The sequence below is a fragment of the Grus americana genome, chromosome 7, assembly GCF_028858705.1.
Source record: "Grus americana isolate bGruAme1 chromosome 7, bGruAme1.mat, whole genome shotgun sequence".
Lineage (NCBI taxonomy): Eukaryota > Metazoa > Chordata > Aves > Gruiformes > Gruidae > Grus > Grus americana.
The window spans coordinates 31,486,088-31,503,182 of record NC_072858.1 but is presented as its reverse complement, the minus strand read 5'-3'; the positions used below and the strand labels follow the sequence as shown (position 1 = coordinate 31,503,182).

The window sequence follows — 17,095 nt, the reverse complement described above, 5'->3', positions numbered from 1 at the left end:
TACTTTAATGCCTTTATCCCTGCCAAGCAATAAATTTGAGTTCTGCAGAACACTGTGAATAAGTGATCTTGCAGGGTGACTGTATATGAGATATTGGATGTCTGGAAAACTCTTTTTGTACCCAGTAATTTTCCAGTCCATGCAGCATTAGTTCATCTCTCTGAATAAACGCATTGTTTATGTTGACTGAATTTTTATGCTAACAGAAAAAATCTGACTGGTTCTACCTCTCATCCATTAGAACAGCCATTGCAACATATGTTCCTTGCCTTGGATCCCTGCTGAGGGTTTCTCCTAAAGACTCACGGTCTTTCAGCAGTTACCCCTCCTCCAGACGAGCAACGGTAACCAGCCAGTCTTCTGAGCTAAGTGGGCCACAGAAAGGAAAAAGGCGACTGTCTTCTCTCTCTGACAGTGAATCGGTAAGGGAGACACTTCCCATACGTCCATTTTTAATTGCAAAGTAATTCATTTTCATATAGAGTCCTTCAGAGTGGTAAATTCTTTAGATTAAATGCATTATGGTGCTCATTAAAAAAGCTCCAAACAAAGCAGAGGGACAAAGTGAAATAAAAGACAGAAGGCTGAAGTGTAAAAGCAGAATGTAGATCTTTCTCTGTATTCTTGATGGTTTGTGACACTGAAAGAAGAGTGGAAAGATGGAACAACAGGTATTTCAGAAAGTAAGGGAAGATTAGAGTCAGAGTCAAAGTTGTAATGAAACAGATAATGCTTTCTGAAAGTGAAGTGGGCTGTATTTCGAAACATATTAATCATCAGATTTAGACAAATCAGTAAATCCATTACAGAATCATTCCCACAGAAGACCTCAACAGCTTGCTTCTGCCAGTCAAAGTGAAATCAAATGTTTCACACAGCAGCTGGAAACAGGGCAAATATTTGGCATCTTGGGCTCTCTCTTGCAACCCAAAGTTACATAACTAACTAGCTAAGCACTTTAGTTAGTTCATTGTAATTGTTTTAAATTAAATTTCCAAATATATGAAAAGCCATTAACTTTCTTGGTGATTCTTTTTCATAGTCAAGTTAATAATTGTATCTAATCCAGCCAAGCACCGAATTCTGACAGTTGTTTTTAAGAGTGGTCTTTCAATTTCTTTGTACTCTATATTCTTTTGACTTCTCAGTCTAATCAAAATTAAATTCTTCTTCCACCATTCAGGTGGAAAGCCATCATTCAGGTGGAAAGTTTTAGAACTGGCTAATAAAAACCGAACATTTTTATATTGCATCTCTTAGATTGTGAATCCTGATTCTTAAAAAAACAACAGATTCCTTCAGTAACACTGTGTGTTCTTGTACTCCTATCAGTGCTGGGGAAGGGTAACCATACAAACAATTCAACAATTCTTTTTGCTTAAGAAAGCAACTCTTAATACTCGAGGTGAAACAGTGGAAGGGAGAGCGAAAATTACCTAAAGAATTCCAAGCAGTTGGCATGCTTCAGTCCGGAATTTTCTATGAGCCTTCAGTAAGTTCTGGATCTTGTTCAGAACAGTGATAGAGTCAAGATTTTCTGACAAGAATATATGTTCCCTTAACTATTTGATTTGCCCATAGAATACTCTGATTTATTAGTAAGTAATATCAGTTTAGCTGAAGTACAGAGCAGAAAGAAGGGCTCAAGTTTAAAACAAACAAACAAAATTGCTTTGATGCTTGCTAATAATTTATTTGAGGTTTTTTTGCACCATATGTGGCTCAATTACGCTCTAAGATTTCTAGACATACCCTCACAATGCAAAAAAGCAGTACATATGCTGCCATGTATTTTATGTCAAGGCCAGTCATCAAACTGTAAGCCGATAAATTATGTTTATGCAATTTTTTTGTACTCCTGTGGATGCAAATATATTCTGCACCTTGGAAAACACTAAAGAAAATTTCCAGTCAGTTCTTTGCAACAAAAATGAGCCAAGCCCCAGAACAGATACTCAGAAAATAAAGTTGCTTCCATTTTAAAATTCAATCAAATGGGACTGTAAGTGCTTGTTGTGGCTTAATCCAGCAGGCAGCTAAAACAACCACACAGCCGTTCGCTCCCCTCCCCCAGTGGGATGGGGGAGTAAATTGAAAAGAAAAAGGTAAAACTTGTAGGTTGCGATAAAGACAGTTTAACAGCACAGAAAAGGATCCAGGAAATAGTCTACCCCAACCTCTTGTGCTTCAGCAGGAAAACATATGTTTAGATTGTCCTCCTGGATATTTTATTAAGCTCTTCTAAAAAAACTTCCATGGAGACATTTCAGTCTGGAGACACTTCACCCTGTAGACTCATCTTCATCATTTCTTCCCCAATAGTTAGAAAGCTGCTTATGAAAATACAGTCTCGATTGTCACTGTTCCAAATTAAATTAATTTTTGTTTCCCCTTCTTCTGTGTTCCCCTTATCCTTCCCCACAGTTACACAGAAAAAATGATCCCGATCCTCCTTAGAGCAATCAATCTGTTATAAATTAAAAGTCTCGTATGGTATCACTAATCGGGATTCTCTCTTAATAATAACAGATTTATCAGACCAATTTCTCCAGTTCATGTTTTTCTACACCTCTTATTTTTGTTTTCTACCCTGGGGAAAGTTTATCGAAGTATCAGTAATTGAAAGTATCAAATATTGAAAGTATCAATAATTGCTTTGAGTATTTTCAAGCAATTGTGTACTCTCATCTGATGGAAGCTACATCCAAAGAACATAGATTGCTTAAGAAAATCCCTTGCCGCACGAATAAATTTAAGAAAGTACATCACACTGTTATGTTCCCCCATTTTAAAGCTGTTTTGCCATGAGCTGCTCATCACAACCCCATTAGCTGTTTCATTCTTTTATTATGATCTATGGTATTCTGTGATTCTTCCTCATTGTAGTGAAAAGGCTGACAGAGAGAGGAAAAAGAACAGAATTTATGACTTCCAGGAAATTCTGATGGGTTGGGGTTTTTTGTCTTTTTATTTTTTTGTTTTCCCATGAATTGGAAAAAAGTTTATAAAATCAGGGCTCCTTCATGGAATAAAATGTTTCTAAAGCAGTAATTCTGCAGTCCCCAGACATTTCCTTCTATTTATTTTTGCTTCCACCCAAGCCACTTTGGAAACTTTGGCCCTAATTCCTCCAAACACCTGTGCTACCTAATTGGGTACTACTATGGAAATGCTGTCTCCTCAGAGCTACGAGGCGCATCAGAGAAGTTTCAACAATAGACTATAACGAAACACTATATTGTTTGAAACTTTGCACTGCATCCTGTGGACAGAAAAAAAAAAAAGTAGGACAAATTTTAGATTCAACAGATTTGATAGTTTTGTTTGTACCTCTTATAAGCAAAGATTTTATGAAGTCATACATGGCCTAACTTTTTGTGAAATATCTTTTATACAATGTCTGTCTCTTTTACAATTTCTGTCTAGGTAAAACTGATTCTCATGGGGCAAACTGGAGAGAAGTCTAAGGAATCTAGTGTGATTGTTTTTGCTGTATTCATTTTAGGGCTGTACTGATACAGAAACTGATACCCCCAGTATGTTCTCCAGACTTGCTAGCAGACAGATTTCCTATGAAACGGGTAAAGACACAACTCAAACCAGTGATGTAAGAGCCAAACCTAAACTGAAGCGCCATGATTCTGGGATTTGTGAGCAGGTAATAGTCTGTGTAATATCTAAATTCTCTTACAACTGGTAGGTTAACAAATATGCAAATTTTATCATAATTAATCATGAAGGTTCCTGCCAAGAAGATGGGGATAACCTATGAGTTAACACAATGAGTAATGACTTAGAGGCTGTAAAAGGTCATCAGCTTTTTATTTCCACCCTGGTTCATTATTCAGCCATCTTTGTTGTATTTCTGACAAGCTCTTTTAGTGAACTTAGCATCTGAATGGTATGTTGTCTTGTGTTTGGTTTTAAGTGTGTATTCAGTAATACTTGTATTTCACTGTCCAAATTACTTGGTCAATCTGTCTGTTGCTCGCCATTTGCTACCAAATGAACACATACGGTGAGAGGTAAAAACCAAGGCTATCTTTAGCATATCATTACTTTTCTGTCAGTCCTCTGCTGTCCCCTTTTTTCTTTTTCCTATACTTTGCATTTCACATATGTAAAATATTGTGACGTACCTATATGTCATTTATGTCTTTCTTAGCTGTGTTCATTTTTCAGACAGTTGTAGATGCTGATGACCTATCCATGGTGGAACTGAATGTCACAGAGTACACTGCTACACCTACTGTAAGAATTATTTTAATATTTGGCATGGGTCTAACTAACTGAGGGAACAAACACTAATGACAATCCCAGTCTCTGAGCACAAATTAAGTTATTTTTTGAGATGCAAAAAATCACATGATACTCCCAGCAGAATACAGAAAAAACATGACCACACAGGGTAGATAACTGCTGAAACTAAGCAGAACATCACATGTACTACAGGATTCTCCTTAAGTCCAGCTTCTTCAAGGAACTTGAATATTTTCTTGAATTCAGCAAGGTCCCCTGATGAGGTCTGTGATTTCCTTAGTGGAGCATGGAAGCATTAATTTTATGCCATCTTTATATGAATAATATACACAGTACAGTAAGCTGAGATAGCCATTCCGATGGCTGTACCTCTGAGACAGCCATAGTCTTGTGGCAAGTACTGCTGTACAAAGTGACATTATAAACTATTTAATGTTGACTGTTTTGGGTCATACCAAACATCTAAAAAATGCAACTTGGAGGAAATCAAGATACGTTTTCAAAACATGCTATATCACCTCTTCAGTAAGAGGTTGTACTAGTGTCTGTTTCTTCTTCCATGTAACAAAGCTACAGTACACTGATAAAAATTTTTGACATCTGCCACAAATGAGTCAACTCGCCTTAATTCTTGGCAGACAGGGAAATGAGAAAAAAGAGTTGACAGGTGAAAACAAGCCAGTTTTATCTTTGTAGTATTAACCCCAACGTAACATAAACATCTTAATTTATCTCTTTATTGTCAGTAGTGATCCTTACGAGCTATTGCTAGCCTCATTTTAACACTCTCATTTTTTCGTCCTGTGCACGTGACAGCTAACATTGTTCTTGTCAAAAAATGGTAATTGATCTTTCCCTCAATTTCTGTTTTCACTTCATTCTGTAGTTTGCTTCCCCCTTCAAACTATCCATACTGTTCTCACTACATTTTACAATACCTCTTGCCCCAGTGAACCTAAACAGTCCCTTTTTATGGAGGGATTCCTTACCTCATTGAATTTATAGACTGAGCATATTCACAGCACTTTTGTTCATAGTCAAATGTGCTGTCATTAGCCTGGTCTTTCATCAAAGCAGACCAGCTCTTAAGTAGCAAATGCAAAGTCTGTGCTTTAGTACATTAACTTGTTTAACAGGTTTTTTTTTCTAAGTTATTCATGAAACATTCAAAAAATGTTCAGATCTACTTTTTCCTCCATCCTTTAAGTTTGGTTTTGAGTTAGTCATAGGGGTTGGCTTATCTAAATATATGCCACTTTTTCATAGATGATGCAACCTGATCTTGTAGATGTTTGTGTTTTGCATTTCTTTTAAATTCTTGCATCTTTTAGGGAGGTGAGAGTCTGAATGGTATTGGACAAAGAAAAGGAGAGTCTCACCACGGACCATCTGCAGCCCAGATACCCAGCATTACAATAACATACAGCAATGTCCAAGGAGCAGACCTGCCTTCTGGATACAATCCCGGTTTCCTGCACCCTAAGATCAACAGCCACAAGCAGAACGAGAAGTCAAACAGCTAAGTGAGTGGTGCAAGCAAGAATGTCATCTTAGCCAATACCTCTGGAACAAGTGTGGACCAGCTGAATCCAGAATATCTTCCTATATTGTTCTGAAATGTTCCTACAAAGACACAACACAAGACAAGCAAGGATAAAAGCGAGAGGAGTAAGCTTTTCAGCATCAGAACTCCCTCAGTGGTTCACTTCTTGATCTGAGTCACACTGTAATTTTATTATCTCTTCTTTATGCAGCTCATGAAACAATTTCTTCCGCTTGGATTTTACTCTGCTCAGGTATATTCCGCCACTACATGGATCTTACCTACAAGCCTCCTAGGATTAACTTGAGAGGAAAGGGTAGTATGAGATTCAAAACTGGCCTTTGTTCACTTAGTGTAGTTTAACTTCAAAGCTATTACTGAGCTAAAGCTGTGAGATTTGGGGGAAAACCTACATTACTTCCTGAAGATGGTTTCTTCATTAGTGTGAAGTTCCTCAATCAAACGAAAACTTAATCACACAGTCAGTGCTCCCTTCTCTCATTAATGACACATTTTCCCTCATTTTCTTCTACAATCCAATCAAAAGGCAATGCACTTGAGCAATAATTTGAAGTCTCAGATCTTTATTTTAATATCTGAGATTTTGGGCAAAGAGAAAGGAATCACACTGAGGATGAGGCTATGCTCCTTTCCATACTTAGCTTCTTTTTCCAACAGTCACTTAAGAGACCAGTTTAACCCACTCTTAGATAACTTCCCCAGAGCTATAGGAAAGTATTACGAAACTCCTTCCAACTTTCTTTTAGCAGGTTTCATGAGAAGAATGCAGATTTCAAAGCAATGTTTATACTTAAACATCTTATGGGTAAGTCAATACATCTGCCTTCTAATATCTCAGTGGTTTACCTTTAGATGTGCTTTTCTGAGGTAAACCCTGGGAGGAGATGGGTTAGTTCTCCAAAAATAGTTGTTCTAGAGATGTGTGGAATCCACACCACCCCCATTTTAGCTTTTTAATTTTTCCCTTCTCTAAACACCAGCATCCTTATAGTTCAGGGGTTTTTTTCACAGTGACTAAATCGATTAGATTGTACTTTTTTCCCCTGAAAAGAAAGGAAAAGAGTTCTATGAAATAGTGATTTTCTGTTTCTCCCTGGTGCTCCTTCTAGCACTTGACAATAAATGGACAGAATTGATTTGCAATCTTTAGCAGTCTACATCACAAGAATTAGGAGGTATAGTCAGTCCATAGTGGGGATATATACCTTCTGAACCCAAAAGCACGGGGCACAAAGAGCTCCTGAAACAGTTCTTCCCCATGGGCCCTCCAGTAGTTCTCCCTTTGGTTGCAATAATAGAGGGAACCCAGCAAGTCATTTTGTCCTAAGTAAATCAGGTCTTCCTTATGTCACACCAGAAAAAGCCATAAAATCAATAAAAATGTAACCAGCATATTACTTTGGGGGGGGGGAGGAAGTAATCGGTGGGTTCCAGAAGATTTGAGGCGTTGTTTTGAAGCAAACTTTTGGAAACTTAGTTCAAACTGAGGTTTATTAAATGGAAGGTTATTAAAACTAAAAATGGAGGTGATAATGACTTCTGCAGCAGCCAAGTGTTAGATCATGAAACAGTGGCCATTCAGGCTGGTAATAAACTGCCAAAAGAAACAAACTGCTCAAAACCTAGGATGTTTTTATGTAAATAAAATCATAGGCATTAGAGATGGAAAGGAGTTATTACAGTTCCTCCCTTCACCTACCACAAGCGGATATTGTCTCCAGGCAGAGGACAGTATTAAACTGATAATATATACAGCTAGCAATAAGGAGAAAGAAGGGAGAAAACATATCATCTTCGAACAGGAAGTATGTTCAAAGATATTCATCAAGTCTAAGGAATTTTATTATGACTCATTGCTTAGGCTTTTAAAATCATTTCAAAACATGAAGCATGTAATTCTTCCCATCCTTTGCCATGAAGGCCATTCATTCTACTGAAAACTGGGAAGAAATGCTAGCAAATGCTGCCCATTTCATACAGGTCACAAAAGGATGAACCTGCCAAGAAAAGAGGTTAAAACTCACACATGCTGTTTCATGTGTAAATAAGAAGTGCATGGCATGTGTCATTATAGACCCTTTGCTCCTGTCATGATTTTGTTCCCAAGTAGTATTCTTGAAGACTATATTCTGCTCTCTTCTGCATTCCCTTCCACTTTCAGACGATATAAAAAGAATACTTCCATGGCTAGAAAAGCCTTATGAATCTGCAGCATGTTGTTCTCCATATCCTTCAACCCCAATATGTACTAGAGATTAGGTTGTATCTATAAAAAGAACTACAGCTGTTCATGCTCATCTACTCAGAAGAGGCTTGAAAAGCATACATTAATTAGGGAGAATTTGGGAGCACTTCAAAACTCTTGTGTGTACTCCCTGTGTAACTAACAGCTTTGCCTTCCCTTCACCTCTGCTGAAACTATAAAAATCTTTCAGGGGAAAGCCTACAAAATTCATTTCACCTGAATATCTCTCCAAGTGATTCACACTGTAACCCCAGTGGCATTTGGAATAAATCATTATTAGTTCATATTTCATCTCATCTTAGCAGCTTTATTTGTGTCCTGTATCCTCTACTTGGCAGCCATTCTTTCCGCTTTGCTGTCTCTTTACACCCTTTAACACAGATGACTGATTGGATTAAAATAATTTAGGACTGAGATGATGATTCATGTTTCAGTTGAAGTCAACTGTACAGCCTGTTCTGCACTGGAGAGACCACCTGTATTTTACCATTCACTTGGGTATGTTCCAGTGACTTGGGAGGTGTGAAAGGACTAGGGCAAAACTGAGGCTCTTCCCTTTGGCCTTTTGTGCAACAGCAGCTGTTCACAGTGCAGTCTGCTGGCAAAGGCAATAGCAAGCGGTGTTGTGAGTTAACAGACAAGCTCTTCACGTCCATGGGCTTGAGTTCAAATCCAGACTTGGGTCACAAGTGAAAATGCTTGGTCTGATCAATCAAGCAATTCTGCAAAACTGCTGAGCAAATGGTCACTATTGGTGGTCCTGCAAAGAAGGTGCCAAGAACCAGTGTAATAAAAGGCTGTTGCAAGTCAAGATTGAAGTACTGCATATGGCAGCAGTCACAAGTTGCCAATCTTTCCAATTTTCACATAGTGCCAGGGATTTTAGTCCCTGTGTTTTGCAGGTCACAGCCTTATTTTCCATACTTTTGGAAACTGTTTTGCATCCACCACTGGACTAAAAAGGGTCATCACAGCATGTGACAGTAAGTAAATTTTCACACATTCTCAGGTAAGACAGAGTAGTAAAGAGTATTTTTCTTGAAGTCATATACAAAACCAACAGCAAGCTTGATATTCAGAAAAAACCAAAGGCACCTCCAATGCTTTTTGGGCATTTCTACAGCTCTTTAGGGCATAACATGGGTAACTTCCATGTGTTCCCATTTTCCTCAGTGTGACTGGTGCCATTTTTTACTTAGGCCAATCCAAGAAGTGCTGCAACGTGGCCCTCATCTTTCTCTGATCCTTCAGTGAAAGCTACTGCCATCTCAGTAACTGACAGGGCATCTGTCTCTGCTTCTGAAACCGCTATTTCCACAGGGCTATATTGAGAGGGCCCTTATCTGCAAAGCAATGTTAGTATCATACAGCAGTATTTCAGTGGCTGAGCAACAGGTAGCTGAGTTCAAACACTTGTACTTGTAGCCTTGCAGTTGTTAATGTCATCGGAATGTGAGGAGTCCCATGTTATAAATAGGTTTATGTAAAAGCAGTCTTAAAACAAAGAAATAAATTATTAGTACTGTCATTCCTAGCAACCCTGGACATGGGCCACAATCCCATACATTAAATGTTTCATGTAGAACAAGATTACTAGACCTTCATCAAATTTACAGCCTAAATGCTCATTTTCAAACTCACGCAAAGTTCACAGTTGTCAAGATTTGTAAGCTGTCCTATTTACATCCCTTCTAAGGACAGTAGACTGAGCAGATCATCAGTGTAAGCTTAATAAATCCAGAAAAGTTTCTCTAGAGCAAATCTAGCTTTAACAGTCTAATATAAAGCAAAAACATTAGTAAGAAGATTTTTTTTTTGTAGGAAAATACTTCTTTTAGTTACAGCAGTCCTGGCAGCAGCATGGTTCTGCTGGAGACACAGCACGGGAATTCTATGTACCTGGCTCGCAGAGCAAAGCAAATGCTGTAAGAGTCATGTCAGCGTAGGAAAATGCGAATACATTTTCCAAACACTGATATCACCTCACTGTGTATAGAGATGTCAAGATCTCGTGATATTAGACTACAAAGCTGGCCTCATGGTGGTTGGTTGGCATATTACCTAAAAACACTTTTATGCAATGAAATTGGCTCTCAAGATTAAGATTCACCTGAAACTGCAGGTAAATAGTAGGACCAGTGGCTGGGAAGAATGGAAAGGGATTCATCCTCTTTACAGGGAACTTTTCTTCCCTATCCTTCTAGGGTTTGGGTTTGCTTTTTTTTTTTTAATTTTTAAACTTACACAAACAGCAGTATTGATGCAGATTTAGTACCAAAAACTTTTTTGATCATTTTCAGGAAAATTTCAACCAACCCTTCCCAAGGAGACTTTATGTGGGAGAACCTTTTTTAAGACCCATTTTCATTTGGGCTACTACAATACACACTCAGTCATAATCCATCAGATGTATGACTGAGAAGCACAGAAATTCACAGCAAAAACAGCCTAAGTAGGTCTTCTGATGCTGACTATAACTCAAAAGAGAAATAGAATTTGTAGAAACACCCTTTTTAACTTTATCAGGCTTGAGCCAAGCCTTAGGTATGCTGCAGAGTGAGCTGCAGCTCAGGTTAAACTGTCTTAGCACACAATCAAACACAGACATAACATGAAAGTAAGCTCATCATGGGCCTCTTAGTCCATTATTGTTTGGTGTTTTCATTTATGGAGTCGTATGTGATTTTCTAATATTACAGTTTATTCTGGAGATAGTTATGTCCTACATTAGTAATGGGAAATTTTATGATAGCGCAGTTGCAGTACATGTTGCATTATATGAACTTCTGTTTTTCTCCCTACAAAAATCTGCTCTTAATATTATCTTCCAACTTCAGCATTGTACCTTGTAATGAATAATTACCTTCAGCCACTAAAAAAATTAACATGACACATATGTAAAAAAGTTGCTAAGGGGAACTTTTGGGAACCATGTTTCACCCACAATGTAAAAGAAAGCCATTATTAATTTCCCTCAACATTTAGATTTCACTGTGACTTCCACATGTGTACAAGGAGATGGTTCAGAAACAGACACAAAAATCTGAGACTACGTCATTGGATAGCACAAGCTCTCCTATGTAAGGTTTCATAAAGGACATTTCCTGAATAGGCCGTGGGACAATTACAGGCATGCTTACAATTGCTACATATTTTCCACTGACTGGAAAAATAGAATGGAAAATCCATACCCTTCCACACAGTGCCATGCCTGAAGGGTCACACAGAAAGTGACTGTACCTCTAATGTAACAGCACTTCCTTCAAAAGCCCCAGTACTTTAAAAATGTATTACATATGCCCAGATGCACCCTTTGGATTGGTATGATTGATTTTTATAAGGTTTTTCAGATGCCTAAATTAATCATGTGCATAAACATTTACACAACCCCTCAGGACACACCACTGAAATGAAGGAGTTAAGAGTATGTTAGGCCAGTACTAAAAGTTACCAACTTTTAAAAATATTTTTCCATTCTAGTATTTACTGCTAACTCCATGGAACTGTACATTAATAAATCTCCTAAGTTTCACATTTTTTAAAGCCAAGGTTAATACTGATAGACGAGCTGGGCTGCAAACTGTATTGTTATTAGGCCTACTGTGATTTGATGTAGAAAGTAGTACTTTGGTATAGCAAACCTTACAAAGAGGAGGAAGAACAATCCTGAGAAAATGCACAAAAGTTGGAACCAGAAGTTCAAGATTCTATTTTTGGGGTTTTTTTCATGTTTTCTGTGTGACCTTGGCAAAATTACTTAATCTTTTCATATCTCAGTATTTCTACCTGTAAAATAGAGATAATATGCTCTTCATCATGAAGCTACTCTCAGCTAGCTTTTGCAGGTTGTTCCAGGATTCACAACTGGAAATATAATTTCTTTTTTCCACTGTTCACATTTTCTTCCTTTACTGTACAGTTATCAAAAAGTCTAAACTATACTATTACATATGAAAGTCAGAGATTGTTACTGAAGTGGATAAGGGTTGCATAGTAATTTATTGTCTCAATAGGAGTTATTCAACAGAAATAATTTACAGACGACGACCAAGCTGACTTCAGTCATCATTTACAGGCATATTTTACTTTGTAACATGAGTGAAGTAGAATCAAGCATTTTAATGGTAAAATGTAAGTTACAAAAATATGTATCATGCAATTGTGTACATTCTTAGATCAAGGAGCCCCATATGTAATAATGTATTCCCTTGAGGAAACTGAATATTAAAAATCACTGGGTGAAATTTTGCTCTATGGTACATAAGCAAAAAGGAAAACTATCTGTGGAGAAGGTGCTGAAACAGATCTACGGGGAGAAGTTACTAATTAACAGGAGGTGATTTAAGAGAGGGATCCTTGAAAGAGGGCTGAGGTCTCATAGGTAAGGTTTGTCCCTTGAAGTCAGCAAAGTCAAACAGATAGTAAAATCATTTTTAGGGTTTTCTGCTCTATTAATAGGGCAACAATCATCAATGGAAGAAGGCAGTCATTGACCAGCACTGTCATCCAGGAAAAAAGGGCAACAGTAACAAGATGAAGCACTCCTCACACATCAAACCAACAAGATTTTCACAACCTTCCCTGGATATTGCCTAGAATGAAAATCAGAGAAAACTGCATAGTGCAGGCTGCTCTGAACATCAGATAGTTGTTTCTGTCCTGTCCAGACATGAATTACCCTTTTCAAGGCCAACTTCTACTTTCATGCACAAAATTGCTCCATTAATGTCAAAGGATTTAAAGTAGGGCAATTCATCAAAATTTGAACTCCAACAAGTTTTAAAAATACAGTGAGGCTCAGCCATAAAAGTTAGGAATGAAGGAAAGAATAAGACTATATTCTTAAAAACTTACAGAAGCATTTCTAGTGCCTGGAGCATGTGGCTATTATCACAGAGTGCTGGATTCTCTAAGGTAACTGCCCAGTGCTGAGCTGTGACTTCAAGGAAATCAGTTCTCCATCAGACTGCTAGTAGTATTAATACACACTAGACTGGTCATAGTTGTAAACACATAACCAGAGAACAGAATACACCTCAATGTTTTTGGGTAATACCTCTCACCTTATTTGTCTATATTAGACATGCTATGCAAATTCACTTTAAAAAAAAGAAGAAAATAAGACAGGTTTAAAAACAAACCAAGACAAATTGTTATTCTCTTTTTTAACCAAAAGTTTCAGATCTGAATTTGGAAGTTCTTTTCCAATGCCACTGCTCACCTTCATCCTGTTGTGTAGACAGCAGAGAGCCTACTCAGCTCAGTCCACATCTCCTAGAGATTCTTCTCATTTTCCCTAGTCCCAGCAGAGTGACCAATCAACTCTTTGCTAGCTAATCGACAGGGCCAGAGTGCAGGCCTTTGCTTACCCTTTCCAAGGACCTGGCATGAAATAGATGTTTCTCACCTCAATTCTCTTTGTAACCCTTATCTCGAGCGCCTGTAAACTCAGGTCTCAGCTCCCTTCTACCAGGCAAATTCTGTGGTCAAGCATTCCTTGTCGCTCACCCCAGAGAAAATCCTGGAACAGTCCAGCCTTCAAGCCCTCCAGGGTCTGGCCTCCCAGCAGTGTCACCATCATCTTCTAGTTCTCACTAGTTCACACTTCTAGTACCCCTTTCCAAGCAGTTCCCAATGCCCTCAGGTGCCAAAGCCAGCATAGACTAAACACAGCCCCCTCCTGGCTTTTAAAGAAACCACATATGCTTCCACCTTAGCATATAAACAGATGGAATCTGGGTTTATAATAATCCTCCAACTGTTATTTAAAAATATGAATCCTTTTGAGGCTGCTGTCCTCAGCTGAAGTCTCTGAGTGACAGAAGAACATGGCAGAACCCTTAATGTGTATCGATACATCTTATTCAAACTGCTGTTTTCTAGATGCACTAATTAAAACTCACTTGCTGCTGCTGCTCAGTGAAGTAAGAAGAGAACTTAGTCCGATGAAGGACAGAGTTGAGGTAGTAGCATCAGGCAGCTCAGTAGTTGGTCATATTCACTGCATACATTCCTTCTGAAAATCATTCCTCTAAAAAAGAAAAAAACACACCAGTCTTGTGTTGGTGTTAGAAAAAAGCACACCTGGATCATCATGTTCAGTTAGATGAGAAATAAGTTTCATGCAGTAAAAGTTGTTCTCTTTGGGCACTGCAGAGACCATTTATTTCAGTTGAAGAAATTAAAACCATGAAAACTCCATGAAACATCATGTGAAACTCCATTTCAATAAATCACATGCATTTTAATTCTTGCTTTACCCCAAATGGTTACAGTAGAAGATGGCCAAAGGCAAAGGAAGCAAAAAAGAAATGCATTTCAGGATACCCATTAGCACTGCATCAAAATAAAGTGACTGTAGATAAGATAGGGAATCCTGAAGTGTTGCAAACCACAATAACTTTATACGAAATATGTCTCTTCTCTTCCCTGTTGTAGGCCATTATCAGCAAAGGAACTTAGATCTACCATCTTGGGTCAGATTTCTCTTTGCTTCTTTCACTGACTCAATCCTCACTGATTTTTCTCATGTGTAGGAGCCAGACCATAGAGACGTCAGAGACAGGGCTAAGGAGGCCACAGCACGTGGTAGAGGGCTGCATTTGGCAGCTTCCCTTCATTGTACTGTCCCCTGAAATAGAATGAATCCTCATCACAGCTGAACCTGCTCCATTTTTACTGGGTCACAGCACAAAGGCAATTGCTTATTAGTTCAGGTCATGAACATGGCAAAAGTGTGAGCCGCCTGAATTCCAGCTTTTAAAAATAAAATTACTGCAAGAGTTTTCAAAATAACTCAGCTGACTGTCCAACATCATTGGAAGCCATCTCTGGGAAACCTAGGATTTTGGTTTTAGATAAGATCAGTGCATTTGTTTTGCCAAAAGATGGCCAGAGCCACAAGCCCTACCAGAACAGCCGTAAGGTAGAAATGGCGTGACACCAGTAAGGACTTAAAGCATAATGCTTCAGCTACATGAGGTGGATCCTGGTGGAAACTGGGTTTCAGAGAGATGGAATTTCTCATCCACTTTTTAAGGAAGATTCTCTGAACAGAAAATCATGACAGTTAAACCACTTCCCAGGAATCTCAAATCAGTTCTGAATTTGCCAGTTAAAAATGTTAAAACAAAACAAAAAGTCCCATGGCAATACAGCAACATCCCCCACTAAGTACTTTGTGTCTTAGTGATTAGTTCCCTACTTGCTTAAGATTTTCACAACACTAGCATTTCTTCCCCAGTTTTGGATCTCTCAGGACTAGAGACAGATTTGAAAAAGGATCCTGCTTGTGCAAGGGATATTCAGTTGTACTTCAGCAACTGAAACTCTTTGGAAGTCCCACCCTAAGTACTAATGCAACAGTCCCAGATATTACATATTCAGTGCAAATCACACTCAAAATATTGGTTGATTTGACAAGTCAAGAGGACACGATAATGTTTCTGTTTCAACATGTGACTAACTTGTAGGCACCTGTCTTTCTCTGCTTCCTCCCTCCAAGAGCTAGTGACTTAGTTCTACTTAAGAAACATTCGTTCCAGCAGAATTATTTTATTTCAGTTATAATTTTACTGTTATTTTACTTGATCTCAATTTGCAAGATCTCATCAAAAGAAAAAAGCTCATCACAGAGCACACATTTCATCGGAACTTTCATTCCCGTCCCTCTACAACTAATATCCAACTTGTAAAGGAAAGGGCTGAGGAACAAAATAAGATAAATGGAATAAGGCATTCCTGTTGGCTTGTCTGGGAGTTCTGTTCTTGTTAACTCATGCCGTCCTCTAAACATGCGGGAATTGAATCAGGTTACTCATATAACAGGATCCTGAATTTGTATCCCACTTGTCCTCCCCTAGGCCACTGAAACTCAATTGGAAAGCTTGGCTGACCCTAAACAAACTTTTTATTATTGAAATAGCCAATAAAGCTACAAAGTAAATTGTTTATTTTACTTATTGTGATTGAATGGAGGTAATCAAGAACATTTCTTTTACTTGGTGTGCTTTTCTCTACTAGTCCTTCATTCTGCTTACTGCATGAAAACATTGTGCAAGTGCAAATGACATAGCAAATTTGTCAGCTCCTGTCTTACATGAGTTGTACGTTTTGCGTCTGACCATCAAGACATTCCTGACCTTTCTTCCTCTCAACTGAGAAACAATCTTCCTACACACCTTTCAAATAGAAAAAAAATTACCACTTGCGAGAATCAAGCTAAGTCAGCTAGCACACTCCCTCACATGGCCCTTCTTGCTTTGAGTTCAGTTCTTCCCTTATTCCCAACACAACTAAAAACACTAAGAAAGGAATGGAAGAAAGTGTGAATGAAAACTGAGATGACTTTGGTTCAATCATTATTAAATAGCCAAGTCCTCATCTGAAGTAGTTCTGTCACTGTATTTTGTTGCAGCACTTGGCTATAGTCTCCTAACTGACGTTGAGTAGCAAGTGTTTGCTTTTGCATATATTCTCTTGTGTAGATTTATGTAACTGGCAAGACAGACTGCTAGCATAAATGTATTAAATTAAAACTGTTGTGCTTAGGTTTCACTCTAGTTTGTTCTATTTCCCTTTTAGCAGACATATTTCATAGCTCACTCCAGGTTATCTGTTGAGGTGGTGATGTTAAACAAATTTACTTTATGTTTGAAGGGCCAGGAAAAGTTCTGTGGGATGTTGAAGGGTGAGGCACTGAGATGCTTCCCTTTGAAAAACATATACCAGCAGTCATTCTCCAGTGGCTGCCAAGTTTATTTTAAAATCATTACCTTTACCTGCAACTACAAAGTGGCCAAAGCATTACTTATAGGCCACTGTGAGAAAAAACACAGAGTTAGTTCACATGTTCTATTTACAGTTAAATGAAAAATTTTCAGAAAAGTATAGGTCATTTTGCTCCTCCTTTAATGCTTTGATGCAGTGAACTATCAGCAGCAGAGCAAAATACTTGTTAATTCTGGTTTGTTAAAGTAGGTGAGCTGGGCAGTCTTTCTTCATTTGGATCATCTAAAGGTCATATA

The 17,095-nt window shown here is 38.2% G+C and overlaps 1 protein-coding gene across 4 annotated transcripts in view; it reads left to right on the top strand.

Moving 5' to 3' along the window:
- Window positions 1-12,741, top strand: part of OPN4 (opsin 4) — a 30,942-nt gene extending 18,201 nt beyond the window's left edge. For all 4 annotated transcript variants that reach the window (XM_054831687.1, XM_054831685.1, XM_054831686.1 and 1 more), the window contains exons 9-12: window positions 242-422; window positions 3,506-3,658; window positions 4,183-4,251; window positions 5,592-12,741. In XM_054831687.1, the coding sequence (XP_054687662.1) occupies window positions 242-422; window positions 3,506-3,658; window positions 4,183-4,251; window positions 5,592-5,783 (595 nt within the window). In that variant the 3' untranslated portion in view covers window positions 5,784-12,741. The remainder of the gene's footprint in view (window positions 1-241; window positions 423-3,505; window positions 3,659-4,182; window positions 4,252-5,591) is intronic.
- Window positions 12,742-17,095: the final 4,354 nt, after the last annotated feature.